Source organism: Ipomoea triloba, chromosome 5, assembly GCF_003576645.1.
Source record: "Ipomoea triloba cultivar NCNSP0323 chromosome 5, ASM357664v1".
Lineage (NCBI taxonomy): Eukaryota > Viridiplantae > Streptophyta > Magnoliopsida > Solanales > Convolvulaceae > Ipomoea > Ipomoea triloba.
The window spans coordinates 9,128,725-9,148,822 of record NC_044920.1 but is presented as its reverse complement, the minus strand read 5'-3'; the positions used below and the strand labels follow the sequence as shown (position 1 = coordinate 9,148,822).

The window sequence follows — 20,098 nt, the reverse complement described above, 5'->3', positions numbered from 1 at the left end:
GCGCATTATTCCTTCTACCAGATCACATTGTTGTGTCATACAATGCACATTGTTTCCTTCATTCAGTGCACATTTTTATGCCATACCGTGCACAATGTTGTGCCTTCTAGAGTTTTTTTTTTTAATTGTAGATAACAAACTTTTTTTTAAAAGATCAATTAATCTTGACCACTAATTACTAATTTGAGTTGAATATTGTTTGTTTATTATTTATTGTCATTTATAATTTGTGATGATGATCCTATATTAAATTTAATTTTTTCAATAATTGTTTCACATATTTGTCTCCGTGCGCATTTTTTGCCTTTTAGTGCACATTTTCTATTCTTCCAGTGCACATTATTGAAGTTTGCAGGTGGCGAATTTTTTTTTTTGATCTACGACTGAGATTCTATCTCACTTCTCACCAGGGCTTCTAGAGCTTTTTTTTTTTTAATTGTAGATAACAAACTTTTTTTAAAAGATCAATTAATCTTGACCACTAATTACTAATTTGAGTTAAATATTGTTTGTTTATTATTTATTGTCATTTATGATTTGTGATGATGATCCTATATTAAATTTAATTTTTTCAATAATTGTTTCACATATTTGTCTCTCGTGCGCATTTTTTGCCTTTTAGTGCACATTTTCTCTTCTTCCAGTGCACATTATTGAATTTTGCAGGTGGCGATTTTTTTTTTTGATCTACGGCTGAGATTCTATCTCACTTCTCACCTAGGGCTTCTATCGCATGGCAATGACCGGCGTGAGACCACATATCTACGAGAACCATCTACTAGCAAGTGCGAGACCATCTACTGGCATGGGACCATGGATCTAAAAGAATTGTCAATAGCAAAAGTGAGAACAAGTGCAAAGAAGGCATTTCTGCTAGACTCTACAAATCTCAGCTCCATAAATCTACAAGAATCACTATATGCGACCATCTACCAGCGATGACCTGCGTGAGACCATAGATTTATGATTTTTTTTTGGTCCTATTGTTATTATGGCATTGCCAATTTTAGTCCACCAAATTAATTTCTGCCACATTTTAGCTAGTGTTTTTATGTCGTTGCCACTTTTGGTCCGCCGTCAATATTTCCGTGAGTTTGCCGTCAAAGAGAGGGGTATTCTTGTCCATTCATGTGATTTTTTTAATTTTTTTTTTAAAAAAATTTTTCATCCCAAAACGATTTGGTCTTTAGTCTTCTAAGTTCTAATTGACTAAGGGAACCTGAACCCTACCTAATCCCCTAAATGAACTCCTTCATAAAACCTGAACCATAAAACCTAATCCCCTAAACCATCATTGAAAACGACCAAAATCCCACCAAAATCCCACCAAAATCCGACTGAGCGAAGAAATTGGAGATCAAATTCTATCAAATTCGAAACTACCAGCACGCACGGAGGGAGGAACGGCGATGGAATCGGATATAGAAGCTGACGCATCAAAACTAGGTAAATTTCGAATTTTTTTTTTAAATTTTAGTATGAATGTGTTATGAGTTTTGTGTGTTTATAGACTGAAAAAGTGTTGGGGCTGGGTGGGTCATTTATATATGTGTCATTGTCCTTGTTTTTTTTACCGATTGTTGAACATGCATGAGTTGTGTGGTGCCCACTTTGCTTTTGAAATTATAGGAATATAAATACATGTTCTGGGGACCACATGCTGGTAGATGTTTAACTTTATGCTCTGCAAAAAATTTCCCTTTTCCTAGACTGTGTGGACCACATATTTTTTTACCCATACATATTACCTTATTCTCTGTTAGAATATATTAAAATTTGTTAGAAAATTTGTTAGATTAGATTAGAAAATTAAGGCTTGTTGTATGTATTTATTCTGAGTTGTATATGCATTTAAAGTGGTTGCCATTGTTGTGTTTATGTATGCATTTTAAATAGATACCTTTACTTTGAAGTTAAGGCATGGTGGTTACCTTAAAAGGAATGACATAGGATATGTTGGAGGGGCAACTAACTGTTATAATTTGGATATTGACTTGTGGGGCATGATTACTTTAAGGGAAACAGTTGAGGAATTAGGGTATAACATGTTAGAAAACTTTAAATACTTCACACCAACCAGTACTGGGGTTTTATTTGAATTAGTGATAGATAGTGACTGTTGGGCAATTTGTGACATTGCACAATTTCCCAAACAGATTGAGGTTTGGGTGGTAGGTGAGGGTGAGGGGCAAGGTGAGGGTGAGGATCAAGGGGAGTTTCAGTCAGAAGATGATGCTGATTATGATGAATACAGTGATGATCAGACTGAGGGAAATGATGACTTAGACTTTGAGGGACATGTAGATCCAAATATAGAGTTTGCAGGGATAGGAAAAAGTGTTGATGTTGATAGTGGTGAGAGAGTTACTGGGGCTGGAAATGGGTATGTGAATGAAGGAAATAGGACTGTGAATGAGAGTGGAATACTGCCTGGGAATGGTACTGGAAATGGGGCTGGAAATGGGACTAAGACTGTGAATGAAGGAGTTGATTTTTCTGATGAAGAAAGTGGGAAAGACAGTGATGAAGATCAACAGTTTAAATTCCCAGTGTTTAGGGCAAGGGTTGAGATGAAAACTCCTAAGTTTTGTGTTGGGCTAACATTTGCAACAAAGGGTGAGTTTAAAGAAGCTGTCCATAATTATGCATTGAATAATGGGAAAGACTTGAAGTTTACTAGGAATAACAAGTGTAGGATGTGTGTAAGATGTAAACAAGATGGTTGCCCTTTCAAGATTAATATTTGGAAAGTAAAGAATGCCATGTCCTGGAGAATTGTTACCTATAATGAAGACCATCTAGGCTGCGGTTGGGTGTTTCAGAATTCCATGGTCAAGTCAACTACAATTGCTAAGAGATGGGTGAGAGAGGTTGGACACCACACCAACTGCTGCCATCCACAGAAAGGTATAGAGTGTTGTACTCAGTCTCCTTAACTGTTAATTTTTAAACACTATGTTTTACTTAATCCATTAATTAATTTTTCTGGTCATGTAGCCTAATCCAAGATGCAAGAACCTGAAGCAGAGTATTGGTACTCAGGTTACTGCCAGACCTGGCAAACTTATTCCCAGAAAATTAATGAAACAGCTACAACACTACAAGGGGATGGTTCTGAGCCAGTTGTGCCACTTGGAATTGGTATAGAGGACACTATAGGTGTTGATTTTTGGACTGAGGTAGTGGAGGTGGCAGCTATGTTTGACAATGCAGCTGATGCTGGAGTGGATGTTCAACAACAAGAAGAAATCTCAATTACCCAACCAGAATTGGAACTTGACACCACTCAGCCAGAAATCAGACACCAAGTGAACAAAGCTTCAAAGACTACCAGTGTTCAACCTGTGAGAAGATATGGCACAAGAAGTAGCGCAAAGTCAAGATTTACCAACACTGTTGACACACCTCTGCAAATTGACTGAAATGCATGAAATACAAAGACTATTACTTTAACTTTTTGCTAGTTTTGGTCTTTTGATACTGTTAATCTTAGTATTAGTGATCATGTACTTGGTTAGTAGTGATCAAATGTTAATGTGTTAGTGTTGGTATTTTGATACTGTTAATAGTGATCATTTAGTTGGTTAGTAGTGAACATAACCATGTTACTGTATTTTGCTGGTAATGAACTTAGTTCATAATGAAATTTAATGGTTGGTTCCAGTTTTAGTATTGTTTTGTTCCAATTTTGGTAGGCAGGGGATTTGTTATGTTTGTCATGACATTTACTGTGTTACTGCCCAATCAGTTTCAGTTTTGATTTCCAGTTTTGTTTGGCAAGGCATTTGTTATAGGCACATTACATACAACCATTTCGAACATAAGACTACAACTTGCATTGGCACATTAACATAATTGTTCACAACATAAGACTACAATTTGCATTCACCATTTTAATTTTCCAACCACAGTAACCTTTCACCTTATGGGAGCATAGGCACATTCTTGCCAAAGCTCTCATTGCTCCCTACAACAAAAAAACTAATTACCAGTACAATAACAACTACAACAACCATCATGGTTGTACATTTTCTACTCCAACACTTATTCTTCACTTCTTCCAAAACATTACAATAACAACCACTTCTCAACTTGGCCTTTAACATTGCATTTTCTTCTTCAATTTTGTTAAGTTTCTTCAATAACCCGGGTATTATCCTCTTTGACCTAGGGCACATCGGGGGATCATACCACCTCACAAACCCACGTGAATGAGCCTAAAAATTGCGAAATTGTCAAAAAAAAAATACAACAATTATTCTCGGTCGTGCAGTCCAAGCTGAAAAAAACAATTGCAAATTAACTCATTCAAAAAATTTATAAAAATTACAAACCTTACATCTTGAACATTCCCAATATCTCCGGCCTGGATTCTCATTTGTCCATGATGTCTTCAAACCCATTTCTTGTCCGCATTCGCATTGTTGAATTGAAATCCATTCCCCATAAACGTAGCACTGCCTCATTCTACTCGAAGACGTCGAAGAATTAGAGCTTTCTCCTTTGTATCTTTCCATTGGATCTCAAATCTTCAATGACAAGAAGAGAACTTGTAGCTGATAATGATAGGAAGAAGAAGGAAGATGAGATTTAGGTCTCCATCAGTATGAAAATACGTAAGGAAATCAACGGTGAGGGTTAAGTAGAAGATCAGATCATGAATGGACAAGAATACCCCTCTCTTTGACGGCAAACTCACGGAAATATTGACGGCGGACCAAAAGTGGCAACGACATAAAAACACTGGCTAAAATGTGGCAGAAATTAATTTGGTGGACTAAAATTGACAATGCCATAATAACAATAGGACCAAAAGTGGAAATCACTCGATCTATTGAAATTTTGGTTTATTGGGGTTGTATTATAAATATAATTTTTTTTTCTTATTTTACATTTGAGATCGCGCAAATAGATCGCAGATTCGCAGAGCTCGTCGCTTCTCTGGCTCTCTACCTCGTGTCCTCGCTGCTTCTCCCGTCCCTGCCTATCAGAGTACCAGCGTCCGGACTACGGCAGGAACGTCGGCAACACCGCTCAGCCGCCTTAGCGCCTTTTGTCTCCTCTCAGTACTCAGGTTCGTATTTTTGTCCTAATTTCTCTACTTTAACTTTGCCCTAATTTTCAAAATTTCCCTAATTTTATTTTAATCTTTTTGTATGTGCTTTGTTGAATACTTGAATTTGTGTATGAATTATAAATTTATGATTTATGAATGTGAGTTGTGACTCCTATAAGCAGTTTGCCGTATGGGTCGTAGGGTAGATTGGCAAAAATGCAGAATTAATTAATCCTTATTGGTAATTGTTTTTAGCTTGTGATTTTGTCTTATCCTGTGATTTTGTGGTTTTTAATTTATCCTGTGAGCAGTTTGCCATATCCTTATTGCCTTAGACTTTTAGCTTGTGATTTTGTGCATTTATTTTTTAATTCATCCAATTTGTGATTTTGTGAATCAGTGAATGTGAATGTCAGAATTTAGAATGTGAATTTGTTTAGTTTATGAATGTGAGAAAACGAGCAGTGTCTCAATTTGTTAAAACAGTGTCTCAAACTCTCAATTTGTCTCCATTTATATCAATTATATGAATGTGACCACTGAGCAGTAATGTGAGGATTGTGAGCAGTTAGGCAGTGAGTGTGCCTAGATTTTATTGGTGTTGTCATAATTTTCTTAATTTTATTTTATTGGTTTAGTTATGAAAAAATAATTCGAAAGAAAAATCAACTTTTGGGGATTCATCTAGTCAAGGTAGTCATGGACCTTGTATTTGAACATTTTTTAATTTAGTTTACCTTTGCTTCTTCGTCCCCCTCAAAAGAAATCTTGGCTCCGTCACTGGACTTTGTTATGTACATTTCATTCCATAGTTGTAGCCTTTGTTGTCCCAAAACTGGACTACAAATCTTTTTGGCATAGTTTTCTTTGGCAATAATATGCAATGGTTGAAGGATATTGAAGATGTGAAATCAAAACTTGAGAAAGAAATATAAGAAGAAATTCATATGTGGCATGTATTTCAAATTAGAGTATCATTTGTCATACTGCAATCTTTAATTGCTACTTTATGTGTGTGTTCTCTCAGGCAAAATTTTTTCAAGGCACTCTCCAAGAGCTCAAAAGAGGTATGCATTACAAGGATTAATTGCACTTGATGGACTTCATGTGGAGCATTCCACTTTTATCTTCTAGTTTGAATATATTATGCTTGCTTACATGCAGTGTGAGAACTTACTAAAGAATGAAAGTGCCAACTTCCAAGCAATCTATGAGAAGTTCACAATGAGAAGGCTACACATCTGCAGAATATGAAAGGTGCCTTTATTAAATGGCTACCATTGGATTGTTGTTTTGATTTTGGATATTGTAAGCCTAATTTTGAGAACATTATTTTCATACAGCATTGAGAATATTTTTGATATATTTGTCACTATGAAGTAATGCACTGATGCAAATTTAATTTGACTACAATATAATTGCTAATTTGACTATAATATAATTGCTTATGGTTCATATCAAATTTTATGTAAACTGACTGTGTTGGACATTTGATAGATGTTGTGAACAAATATGAGGAAGAAAAGGAAAAGTTATTTACATGATATGAGCAACTAAGTGAGTGAAGAAATGATGTCTTTCCTGTTTATACATTCAAAAATTAAGAGACTAATAGGACTGCAAGATTTTGACTTGTTTTAAATTTTCAATTGTATATTGACAAATGAATGAATTTTCTTCAAGCATGTGTATATGTTTTTCAGCAAATATCTTACCAACTTGCAACAATAAGTGTGTTGTGGAATGGTGTGTTTTAATCCGTTCTCTGGTGCATTTTAATACGTTGAATGATGTGTATTTTAACACATGTTTTCTAATTAGAGTAATAGTGCATGTTTATAATCTGGGATGAGGATTTTCAACGAATGGAATAGTGCATTTTAACACATGTTGTGGTGCATTTTAATACGTAAAATGGTACATATTTTAACACATGTTTTTTAATATGTGTGAATAGTGTATGCTTATAATCTGACATGAGGCACGTTGTGGTATATTTTGATACGTACAATGATGCATTTTATCACGTATGTTGATGAATTTTAAGTGAATAGGTGCATTTGGTTATAGTGTGGAATGGTGTGTTTTATTGGTCCTCTGGTGCGTTTTAGTACGTACATTTGGGTGTTTTGCAACATATATATATATATATATATATATATATATATATTCATTTCACTACAGAGGGATCTTCTCTGTAGTGAAATGATTTTATATTTTTTTTACTAAGCACAGTGGTCGGAAATGTATGATGTTCTTTGCCTCCAGCCTTCCGACCACTAGGTGGTCGGAAAAATCTGGACAGCCAACTTTTTCATGCTATGAAATTTTCCGACTACACTATTTTTGTGGACGGTATTTTCAACCATTGCATGGAGTGGTTAGAAATACCGACGAGCTGAGCATTTTTCGGATCTCAAAAAGTGGTCGGAAATGTGGTTAGAACAGTCGTTTTTTACCGGACTTTGGCAATTTCCGACCACTTCTCGATGGTCGGAAAATCGTTGATTTCCAGCAGTGAATGTATTTTATTAATTAGAATAATGTACTTTATGTGTTAAAATAATGTACTTTTATGTGTTAGAATAATAAAATTTCTAGAGAAGATAATTAATTTTATAAGTTAAAATATTATACTTTATGTGTTAAAATAATATATTTTATGAGTTAGAATAATTTATAATATATTTTATGTGTTAGAATAATGAAATTTCTAAGATAAATAATGTATTTTATAAGTTAAAATAATATACTTTATATGTTATTAAAATAATGTATTTCATAAGTTAAAATAATGTCCTTGATGTATTTTTGAATCGTGATCCATACATATCCACGCAATAATGATTGCTTCTAGTTTGATCCGGCTGTGACTAATATCTTTGACGTTACTTTTAATGTCAATAAAAATATAATAAATTTCACTTGCACTTGTGACACAGATCAGAGAGTAGCCTTTTAATCAAGTATGGATCATTAAAGAGAGCACCACCCTTTTAATCAACTGGCGCACTGAGAGCCTAGTTTCATTTCATGTGGACAAAGCCCAAAGGACACCCCATGCTTTACGTGAAAGAAAGAAAGAAAGGACGCTAAATTAACTACACGTCACTCACTATATTCTTTAATCAATTAACGCCTCTCAATTTCTTGAGACTACTAACAATACTAAAACCTTACGGCACGTCCATGCCGATTCCCAAACTTCATAAATTGATAAAGTGAAAAGAGTTAGGTTGCGTTTGGTTCACACATGAGAATCAAAATTGGAATGAGTATCAAATATTTGGTAATGGTAATGAATTTTGATAAAAGTATTTTGCATGTTTAATAGTATGGTGAAATGAGAATGATCATTAATATTTCTATTTGGTTATGTATGAGTATGATCCTATAATAGAAATAAAGATTTTAAAAATATAAGAACAAAAAATCAAGACAATTGGTTTTAAAATAAAGACATCCAAACACCAATATGAACAAAAAAAAATAAAAACAAAAATATGAATAGTTATGGTAAAAGGTTTTTTTTTTTTTTTTTTTTTTTTGGTGAAGTTATGGTAAAAGGTTGAAGAGGAATAATATAATGAAACCCTTATTTGACTTTTTCTTTTTGAGGTAATCAAAACGCATAATAGTGTTTTAAAAACCTATCTATCAAACAATAAGAATGGTTTCGATACCCATTCCTGATAGCTAAACCTGTCAACCAAACACACACTTAATATCTAATTTAATCATCAACTACAATAAAAAAAAATTATTTAATTCCAAATGATTTTTTGTACTTAATTAAATTCTACACTTCGATAAATTTACCAAATTAAGCCATCGGTTAAGATTAATTTTATAATTTTTTCTTTATTAATACCAAATTTAGTCATCAACTATAATGATTTTACCTAATTTAATCTATTAACTATAGTTATTTAACCCAATTTATTTCTCGACTATAATAGTTTTTCTCGATTTAATCCTTAATGTTAACTTTTAACAGAGACAGAAAACTCAATTAGTAAAAACATTTTAATATAGAACCAAATTAAGCACAAAAAGTCATTTAGGGCTAAATTGAGAAAACTAGTATAGTTAAGGATTTTTTTTTTTTTGAATACAGTATAGTTAAGGATTAAATTAGGTATTAACTCTAAATTAAAGTCATACCTGTCTTAATCTTTCCCATCGACCTCAGCTACATGTGAATGTGAATCAACAAAAATTCTTCCAAATATATACACATCAAACATTAAGTTATACAGACATAATTTAACGCAGTTTTGCTCCTACTTATACATCGTATTCACACATAAACAAGGGATTAGAGGTACACATACCACTCCGCTAAGCTTATTTCGAGTATTCCTCCTGTACAAGAGAGCGAGCAGTTTTGTACTAGCAAGCGCGGGCGTCTGCCAGCTGCCTTGTGATTGGCCCGCAACTGCTTGAAGCTTTCAATGTCGAGAACAGGCAGGATAGCCTTGCTATCATTGGGCTTGTCGTCCGTGTCATTCGGGGTACAACTGCCAGCTCCTTACCAATGTTGTCATCGGAAGAGCTATTGTACCCTTCTAGATCTGCTTTTGTGATCAGTACAGCATCTCCAGATGGAGAGAATGAAGAAGTTGATGCTGCTCGCCACTGCCTGAATTCTTGAACTGCCTGTTTAATGTATATTTACATCAATTTGCAGATAATAGTAGAGGAGGTTAACACCAGTTAAAATCAAGCGTTTACCACTACGCCAAAAGCTATAACTAGTAGTGACGGCGTAACTTTATTTCCTTATACCGCCATTATATTTTTGAGAGCCAAGGTGTTGGACTTGGCCCTTTACTGGCCTCCGCCCAACAATCCCCCTAGGCACACGGTGCTAGACACGGCCCTTACCGGCCTCCGCCCAACAACACGTATGACTCTATTAATTTCATCGAGTCCCTGCAATGAGACGATTGACGTGCATAGATGAGAATGTACGCATACTTACCTTCCACTGAGAAGGAGCCAATAGGACTCTAGGTCTTATTGAGCGAACATACTCCAGTGCCTCTGCAGGAGTCATGTTTTTATACTCCACCTAAGGATCATCAACTTGTCAATTCACAATTCGATTGAAATAAATGGCTCATTTCATAAACAATGGAAAGCTCCCTGATAGGCACTATTCAACAGCACAAAAAGAAGACTACCAAATAGCAAAGCACAATGGTTGTACTCCTTCCCCTACCAGCTTTGCAATGGACATATGTAGTCAGACCACTCAATGCATTTTCTGTAACCATTACAGCAATATGAAGGAGCATATTGTAATGCTTAGAAGTGTCAAATTATAAGTGGTACTCACTGTGAATAAAATCCACTGCTCGGTTAATATCCCCAAATGAAGGGGCAAACAAATAATCTCTGGTTGGAATGACAAGATGGTCTATACCAAGTGCCTGAAAATACAAAATAGAAATGATATGTTATCCTGGGCATGATGAAAGCGAAAACCCTAACTCCAGAGTATCATAGATGCACATCAAACAAGCTACTAAAAATGTCGGTGAATTCTTATGAACAGAAGTGTTCTCAGGAAGAAGTACTAGCATTAAAGTATAGAATGCAGGGGAGGAAATTGGCATTATCCCATCATCATCTCTTCGAAGAAATAATGAAACAAATTGTGAAGTCCATTACTGTCCTCAGACAATAAATAGTACACCAAAGACCCCAAAAATATTTATTCACCATAGAAATATTGCCACCAAATCCTATCCGAACTCTAAGAGAGAAAACCAGTCTTTGGACAACTGACCACCTAGAGAATCAAAACTCTTACCACCCTACAAAGAAAGGATAGCGCTTCATCTTACTGTGGATATTTCGAAAACCCTGGAGAATTAAAGATACATTTATGGGGGAAAAAACCAATATTGAGCTTGAGAAAAAAATAATAATAATAATAAAATAATATATATATATATATATATATATATATATATATATAACAAATAGCAATAAAGCATTCAATAACAAAGAACAACTATGAGGTAAACACACTGAAGTTCAACACTAAATCAATATTATAAGAAGCGAGCTTCTAGAGATAAAATATAGACCAGTCCAACTTCAATCATTAAATTGACACATAAAATTATAGAGCATCAAAAAGCTCAAACAACACCCCCACTCGAGTATGGACAATATTAGTCATCAACAAACTTACACGGTATAGTGAGGTCGGAACCAAAGTTTCATATGGCTCATTCAGAGTGATTACACCACCAACTCCAAGCTTCTTTAATCGAGGTACATCCTTTGGAAATGGTACAGCTCCAAGCAAGAGAAACTGAACAAACCAGAAAACAAAATCAATCTGTTTAATCCTTTGGAAATTAGACAACTAAACAAAAACAAGTGCTGCTCTCCTCACATTCCCAGAAATGCAAAGTCAACCCAAGTTTTCACCAGACAGGAGATCAATTTCCATTATTATTATTGAATAAACAAAAAAATAGAAACCATTGCATACTAGTTATATACAGTACATTTCATTAAGCATTCAGTTCATTGACCTGTATAAGAACGTATCTCTTTTTTAACTAAACATATAAATACAAGTTAATACAGACTATGAAGTTAAAGAATAATCTTCAAAAATTGCAAAGATTATAACTTTTTCCCCTCATAAGTTTCAATATATCAACAAACAAAACTATATGATCCCATCCAAGCACTCAAGCAAGGATCCCCCAGCAACTACTACCTTTTGACATTTAAAAAATTTAATAAATTTAACCAAATAAATAAATAAATAAATATTAGTAAATGAGCCCCAAAGAAACAAAAATTAAAATTAAAAAAAAAAAAAAAAAAAAAAGATAAGAAACCTGATCAATCTGATCCCACCATCGAAACTCAGCCTGAATTTTGTTGCGGAAAACATTGTAGAGAAGGGTCGGGTAGAAGAGGATCCGAGCACCGGCTCCGACTAGCGCTCGCTTCGCGTCGACTCGAACTATCATCAACCTGGTTTCGCTCTCACTTCTACACATGCTCTCACCGGTCTCATCCAACTCTTCGATCTTCATTTCACCCAAAAGTACTAAAAACCCTGAATTCAATTGAACTGATTATATCCAAACCTCAAAACTTTAATCAATCAAATTTCCACGAAATCCGAGAAATTCGGAATGATTGATAGCATGTTGGGAACTTATTTCGGTGAAAGTAGGTGAATGGAAGTGCAGGATTCGGTGAAAATTACAGAGTTCGAGAGAGGAAAAGCAGGGCGAATCATTGGGATTGGAGGATTGAAGGGTAATTGTGTTATTATAGAAAGAAATGGGGAGTCTCTGAGTGAGGTTGCGAGTGTTCTGTAATTGAAAGGAGAGAGAATATAATGGACGATCGAGTTCAGACTACAGAAGTACAGAGGATGAAGGAAGGAAAGAAGAGGAGAGTCAAGCATTCGGAAATATGAATGAGGACGACCTTGTGATTAGACTTCTTTGCACAATCACCCATTTCGTTTTTTAAAATTAGGAATTTTAAGGGGTTGTTTGGTTGGATGTAGTTAGGGTGTAGTTGTAATTCATTAAATTGTAATTCAATGAATTTGACAATTATGGTTCATTATTGGTCCTACTGTTATTGTGACATTGTCCAGTTTGACGGTCTTTGGACGGATTTTCTAACGATGGACCAAAAATGGCAATGCTTTAAAAAGACTGGTTCAAATGTGGCAAAAAGTAATGAAGTTGATTAAACTGGGCAATGTCACAATAACAGTAGGATAAAAAATGGTAATGACTCAATTTTTATATATAAAGATCCAAGCCATTCTTCATTAAATCTTCCACCCTAATATATACATATATTGGGTTTATCGAGGCAAACCCCACTCCTCTTCCGAGTATGTGAGTAAACCCTAACCCCCAACCCCACTCCTCTTCCGAGTATGTGAGTAAACCCTAACCCTCGCCCTGTGATCCTAGCCGGCACAAGGAGGTTAACCAGCCTAGGTTGCCCATAGCTGACCGGCTCAAACCCGGGTGGCAGACGGTTTCGAACTCAGGACCTCACGGCCGCGAGCGTCTTGGTCTTGCCACTCAGGCTGCCCTTACGGGCCCTAATATATACATATATGTATATATGTATTATGGTATATATTCAAGACTTAGAATTATCTAGAGATTACACACTCTCTCTCTTCCCTTATCCTTCTTCACGCCATTCCCATCTATTTTCCCTTCAAAGATTGGCCTTCATTTCATCTTCAAGATTTCAAGCAAAGATCCTTCTTTTATTGTTCTTCAAGAAAGATCATGGTAAGATCCTACATTTTCTTGCATTTCCTCCCCTTTGTTGACTATCTTTATGAATTCTTTCCTTCTCCTTGTGGTGGGTTTTGGGTTGATAGATGATCAAGAAGTGATGGTTGTTAGGATGGGCTTAGGATTAATGGTTGCTTATGGATTGTTAAAGCTTCAAGAGGTAATCTTCCATGTTACACTAAAACCTACTTTCACTCATGAATCTATGAATATTACTTGGTGTTTAGAATCCTGTGGAATTTCTTGGTGTATTAGCCTTGTTTTGTTGATCTGTGAACCTATCTTGTGGGTTATTGGACTTGTGTTCATTATCCTTTCATTGTGATGAGTATGAGTATTTATTGTTATGGATTCCATGTATTATTTGACCTCTGAAATGTGTAATCTGTGTGTTCTGAACATATTTCGTATTCTGGATTGGATTATCGTGTATTCTGTTCTGGTCTGGGAGTTGGTGTTGGGATTGCACTTGCGGTGCGTTTAGGCAGTATAATGTGTCCCTCCTAGGTGGTCCGCAAGTGTAAAGGAGGAACAGAGTGGCGGGAGGTGGTACACCGCTGGGCGGCCTCGTCCCTTCTTGCGGAAGAGGACGGCGGACCAGCGTGATCCGCCGGTGAGCTCCGTTAGTTGGGGGCGGGAGATTGTGGCGGTATGTAGTGTTCCGCCAAAGTGTTCCTTCAGTTCATCTCTGGTTCTGTTCCAGTAGCTATTTTATGGTCTGTTGACTCATCTTTGATTCTGGAATGTGTCTTGAACGTATTGTTGAGTATTCCACCTTGGTTGTTGAGTACTTATTCATGATCTTTGGTCGCTTATCTTGGCTTATTGACTTAGTATTGTCTGTTGATTCATTGGTTATTATCCTGAGAATGTGTTGTGTTCCTATTCTGAGTTGAGCCTTGTTGTTTGAGTAATTCTTTGGCTTCTTGAGTCTTGATATTCTGGAGGAGAGGTTGATTGAGTATGGCTTCACTTGTGGTTGGGATTGAGAGGAGTCTTTGGGCTTTGTGCCTCTGTGGTAATGGGTATTGTATGCCTCTGTGGTCGGGCTTGTGCCTCTGTGGTAATGGGCATTGTATGCCTCTGTGGTCGGGCTTGTGCCTCTGTGGTAATGGGCATTGTATGCCTCTGTGGTTGGGCCTTGTGCCTCTGTGGTAATGGGCATTATATGCCTCTGTGGTTGGGCTTTATGCCTCTGTGTTGTGATATTGGTATGGTGGTTTGGTGTGGTGGTTGGGTATGATGGTTTGGTGGTTGTGGTTTGGAGAAAGTGATGTGAGATTGTGTTGGTTGGTTCCATTTGTGGTTATTCTGTTGGACTTGTGATTCAGCTGGTATCTTGTTATAGACTTGTTGTCTTATGCATTCGTATTTGATATTGGTTTCATTTGGAAGAGTCATTAGTTTGTGATTCATTCAGCTTGTTGTTGTTGAGTCATCTGATTTAAATAAAGAATAGTTTTGTTAGTGCGTATATTATACACGTGTGTGTAAATATATTTACAAACCATACTATACTATGTATTTCTCACGAGTGTGAGTGGTTGATTGCTTAGCATTCCTTTGCTAATGTTTTCCTAAACTATTTTCCAGTAGTCTGAGCCGAGAGCGTACTAGTGATAGACCTGCTTCAATCTATGCTTAGACTAGTGAACCTGTTTTAGACGTTTTCGGGCCTGTGTGCCTTAGTTTATGGTTTATGTATTTGATTATTACAGCTATCGTTACTTTATGGATTGGTAATATGGATTTTAGCCTGTGCATCTAGAGTTGGATTATCCTAGATGTGGCATAACACCCGTTTGAGTATTAGTATGCTTCCGCTTTGTTATGTTGTTAGTTCTGAGATTGCTAGCTTTTATATTAAGTTTATGCCTATCTCAGCGTGAAAAAGTTGGGGGTGTCACAGATGGTAACCACGAGGAGTTGTCAAGGTTAGGGACAAAGGAGAACATGGGTTCAGGCACAAGCTAATGGTACTGTGGGACAAACCGTTTCTCAAGGCAGAGACCTGCGAGAGCAGTTATCTCAGCCCCGTAATGGAGACTTAAGAGAGCAACTCAACCAATCCCAAGCCCAAAGCGTGCAGAGGCGAGCGGAGGACCCTCCTGTTAAGGGTCCGACTGGAAGAGGCACCTCCGCCTCCCGTTTCGATTACGCCGGAGCGACCGGAACAATTAGGGATCTTGGGAATCCTTACCAGGCAGGTGGATGTTCACGAGTGAGAGGTTCATCTCTGAGAGAGAGAAAGGCCCTCAAGGGGTCAACCAGTAAGGGCCGCCTCGGTAGTAGCCGAGGACATATCGATCGCTTCGCACCGATCTCCGCCAAGGTCGCGAGGACAGCGACAATCCGTGTTCGATAAGCTGTTGAACCAAGGCATACCAAGGAGCGAGGATCAGAGGGAAGTCGCCCGGAAGAGCCTAGAAATAGGCACGAGTGACGATACGACGAGTTCCAGAGGCGTTTCGAAGAGCGCTCGGTTCAGGAAAGTAGTGGCGAATCGTGCTTGGGCCCGGGCCAAAATCCAGAAGATGTTGCTGCGTTGGCACGACAGGTACGAGTTCTGCAAACGCAGGTGAATGGGAACGCGGAGGATGCTCAATCTTTCTTAGAGGCACGACCGTTCTCCCGGGAGATCATGTCCTTCCGTACCCCAGCGAAATTTAAGCTGCCCGAGAACCTGACGTATGATGGGTCAGGAGATCCTCGAGAGCACCTACTGAGCTTCCAAGCCCGAATGCAAATCCATGGAGCCGAGGACCCATTGATGTGTAAAGCTTTCTTAATCACTCTGACCGGTTCGGCGCAAAGGCGGTGCATGAAGTTGCCGGAGCACTCCGTTCACAGCTTTGCACAGTTGGCCCAGCTCTTCCTTACAAACTATGTCGCATACCTGCGCCCAAAAAAGAACTTCATGTATCTATCCAGAGTAAAGCAAGACCCTGGTGAATCGCTCAGGTCATACTTTGCGATGTGGCAAAAGGAAGTTCAGACGGTGTATGATTTAGAAGATAAGACCTTGCTGGTCCTGTTCATGGAGAACCTGAGATTGGGTAAGCTATACCAACCTCCATACTGAGTGGCCGAGCTCCTATGCCCAGGCCATCCAGAAAGTGCAGGCTCTGCCACGCACGGAAGTGCAACCGATTAAGACGCCTCTAGCCGCCGGGCAGACGTCAGGAATTGGTAAATACTACCGGTTACATCAGTCATCCATGCATTCAATCGAGGAGTGCGATTTCTTAAAAAAGGAGATAGAAGCCATCATTCAACGGAGAGTCGGACTTAGTAGCGACAAGTTCTGCCATGGCAGCGCGGGAACCAGGATCAGATCGGGGGAGATAACCGTGATAAAGGGAAGCAGCCGACCCCAGAGGAAAAGGAGGATAAGTGGAAGGGAAAAAATGTAATCAACATGATCGTCGGAGAACCCGAAGGAGGTGATTTGTTCGGATCAAGGAAAGCTTGGGCACGACAATTGTACGTCGGAGCTATTTATGGACGAGCGGAACAAGTCAAGAGAGCGTGTTGGGAACTGATCACCTTCACATATGACGACCTGCCAGTAGGAGAAGGGCTTCATAGAGACGTGTTGGTCATAGCTATGGATATGACGGGTACGGTCGTCCGACGAGTACTAGTGGACACTGACAGTAGCGTCAATGTACTCTACATTGACACATTCAATAAGCTAGGGTTGGACTAGGATATTCTCAGGCCAGTAATGACCCCTCTGGCCGGATTTACGGGAGATTCCATCGAGGCGGAGGGAGCTATAAAGTTACTGGTCGAGCTCGGTACCCACCCGAAAGTGGTCAGTGTGGAGATGGAGTTTGTGGTAGTCCGCCTGGAATGCTCATATAACGCGATATTTGGAAGATCCGGGTTGGAAGACTTAGGAGATTTAATCTCATTAGAACACCTATGCATGAAGTTCCGAATGCCATTTGGAGTAGGGGTTGCTCGGTGCGATCAGCGGGTAGCTCGGGATTATTATCTACAATCTTATCGTAAGATAGGGAAGGCAGACCTATGAATCCATACCATCTCTAAAAGGGAAGACATGATAGAGATGATCTTAGAGAGACCAGAACCGACGGTCGAGTTAGAAGAAGTGGGAATCGATTCGACCTTCCCTGAAAGATGGGCAAGGATCGGAAAAGGCTTATCTAAAGACAACCGAGAAGCAGTAATGATAAGCACCAAGAATAGCATTTATAAGGGGTCTTTATTAGATTAAAAACGCATTGTTTTGACATCCAATTACAACAATTGCATGCATTTCAGCTCAAATGCGATCAATTTCTTCTAACAACATTCCCAGAAAGAGTTTTGAAGTATTTCACAGATTGGAGAGGGATTTGAAGCTAAAATAGAGCAAAAGACGAACAAGCCGACATGCAGTAGCGCCCCACGCAGCCTCACACGCGTGTGGCTGGGCGTGGAATTATTCCAGAGAGCCACCACGCCACTCACACGCGTGTGAGCAAGCGTGGTCGGGCCAAGGGCTATTTTGGGAAATTTGTTCCTTTTCTTTGTCACCTATATAAATCCCTTTTGCCCTAAAACTAAGGGAGGGAGGAGAGATCAGAAAATTAATAGAATAGGATAGATAGATCTAGAGGGGTTTCTCCCCTCTTGGGGGAAAATTCCTTCCGTCCATAGTTAGAATAGATCAAGGGCAAGAAGGAAGATTGAGATTCAAGATCAAGGTTGTAAGATCCCCTTTTTCAAGGGGTGGTAACCATTCTCCTAAATTTCTAATTCAATACTTGTTTCTTTGAATTTCCTTTTCCTTTTCTTGTTTCTTAGTAAGCTATAGTAGATTAGGTAGGGGATTGGTGGTCCCATGGTAGATCTATGTGGATGTTTAATATTATTGCTTTGATTTGTGAATTGATTGCTTGTTGGTTGTTGAACTTGTGTGGATGATGTTCTTTAAGCTTTGTGCCTTTTGTGGCCACATTAGGTAGCAAACCCAAAGGAAGTGAGTGTGTGCGCGATAGCGGCCACCCACGAGTCTCACTCACCCACATCTCCGCTCTTAGTCCGAAAGGACAAGTTCCGAGAGGAGTGGTAGACAAAGTGTTCGATGAAATGCCCCAACCGAATGAGGATGTGGGAGTCCAAAGTGTGACGCCACTTGGTAGTGTGCCATGAACTCCCTAGTCTATTCCACGACTTGCACTCGCAAAACCAACCAAAGATAAACCACATGGAAAGGCCTAAAGCCCCAATCTCCACTTTTCTTTATTTCACACAACCACTATCAACCTTACTCTCTTACCAATGAATCCAACTCCTAGCCATTCCCGTAACTCTTTTCCCTCAACCTCTTAGATGCCAACACACCAATTCGATTCCCATTCGTCATCCTTGAGAGACACGACACTCGGGGAGTCTTGACTCTTCGTTTTACCACTTCACCTTCACTCCCACTATACACACAACATCAAAATGACGCCGTTGCCGGGGATGGCAAACGGTTTCAAATAGTGTTGACATCTTAGAAGTAGAATTTTAAGAGTTCTTGAATTGCTTTCTTTTTGTTTATTTTATTTTGTTTACTTACTTTTGTTCCTTGTTTGAGAAGTGAGCTTAAATTACCTTGTATATCTTGTGCTCACTTGCAACTACTTTTAGTTGCAAATATTTGTTGTTGGCTAAGCTTTTGTGAAGGAAATTCTTGTTGCAATACATTTGTAAGCTTGCCGAAGAGTGCTAAAATGAATCCCCATGATTACCCACATCATGGAGGACAATCCTATAGAAATCCTCCAATCCAACCATATCACTATTACCCCCATTCCACCTATACTTACCTTCCACCAACATACCACTACCCACATCCATATCATTACCCAATTCCACCAACATATCAATTACCACCTCCATATCACTATCCAATCCATACACAAAATCATCACCTACAACTTTATGATGTTAGGAACATATTGTAATAGGTTTTGATGATACCAAATGTAACCTATAATCGCCTAAGTCTCGAAAGATAGAAATTATATGTAAGTTCGACAAGTAGACTAAGAGCGAAAATACAACCGGGTAACTTGAGCTCAACTCGGAAAATATTTAAGCTTAAGGTAAACTTGTGTGAACATCTTAGAAAGTCTCGTGTTGTAATCTTATAGATAGATCAGAAGAAGGCACGGGACAACACTGGAGGAATAAGGGTCTGCGAGACATCAACTAAGTTTCGAGACATAAGCAGAGTCCGAGAGATAGGATCTCTCGATACAACATCCCAGTTCGAGACATAAGCAGAGTTCGAGAGATAGACCTCTCGATATATGGGGATCAAGACATCAAACAATCGAGACATCAATCTTGGTCTCGATAAACTGACATTTCTCCAGAAGGCTGAATGACGGTCAGGAAGCATGAATAAAGTTTGGAGAAAAAGAATATCATGGAGATAAAATATTAAGGAGGTGCCAGAAGTGGATGCCACATCAGAATTCCACAACAAACGGATAGAAGGTGCACTAATCCGAAGTCGGTCTTATTCCCTAAAACGAGGATCAATGGGAATTTAAAAAGAGTAACTTTTACCAAAAGTAGCAAGTGGAGCATGGACTTAAGAAAGTGGATTATGGAATATCCACTACCAAACAAAAGGTTCAAGTTACAAGACCACCAGTCCATGAAAAATGCTGAAAAGATGCAAGTCCCATACACAGCATGGGAGACAAATTTCAAACGGAAT

General features: G+C 38.2%; 2 protein-coding genes across 2 annotated transcripts; both read right to left on the bottom strand.

Annotated features, from left to right (window-relative positions):
* Positions 1-3,812: 3,812 nt before the first annotated feature.
* Positions 3,813-4,725, bottom strand: LOC116020828. Its single transcript, XM_031261378.1, has 2 exons — positions 4,335-4,725; positions 3,813-4,217 (listed from the first exon to the last, which is right to left on the bottom strand). The coding sequence occupies exons 1-2, from the start codon at positions 4,515-4,517 to the stop codon at positions 3,924-3,926; spliced, it is 477 nt and encodes a 158-aa protein (XP_031117238.1). The 5' UTR covers positions 4,518-4,725; the 3' UTR covers positions 3,813-3,923.
* A 4,524-nt stretch (positions 4,726-9,249) lies between these two features.
* Positions 9,250-12,542, bottom strand: LOC116018705 (putative dual specificity protein phosphatase DSP8). Its single transcript, XM_031258671.1, has 6 exons — positions 11,926-12,542; positions 11,262-11,384; positions 10,398-10,491; positions 10,243-10,325; positions 10,041-10,130; positions 9,250-9,715 (listed from the first exon to the last, which is right to left on the bottom strand). Exons 1-6 carry the CDS (start codon positions 12,124-12,126, stop codon positions 9,449-9,451), a joined length of 858 nt encoding a protein of 285 aa, XP_031114531.1. The 5' UTR covers positions 12,127-12,542; the 3' UTR covers positions 9,250-9,448.
* Positions 12,543-20,098: the final 7,556 nt, after the last annotated feature.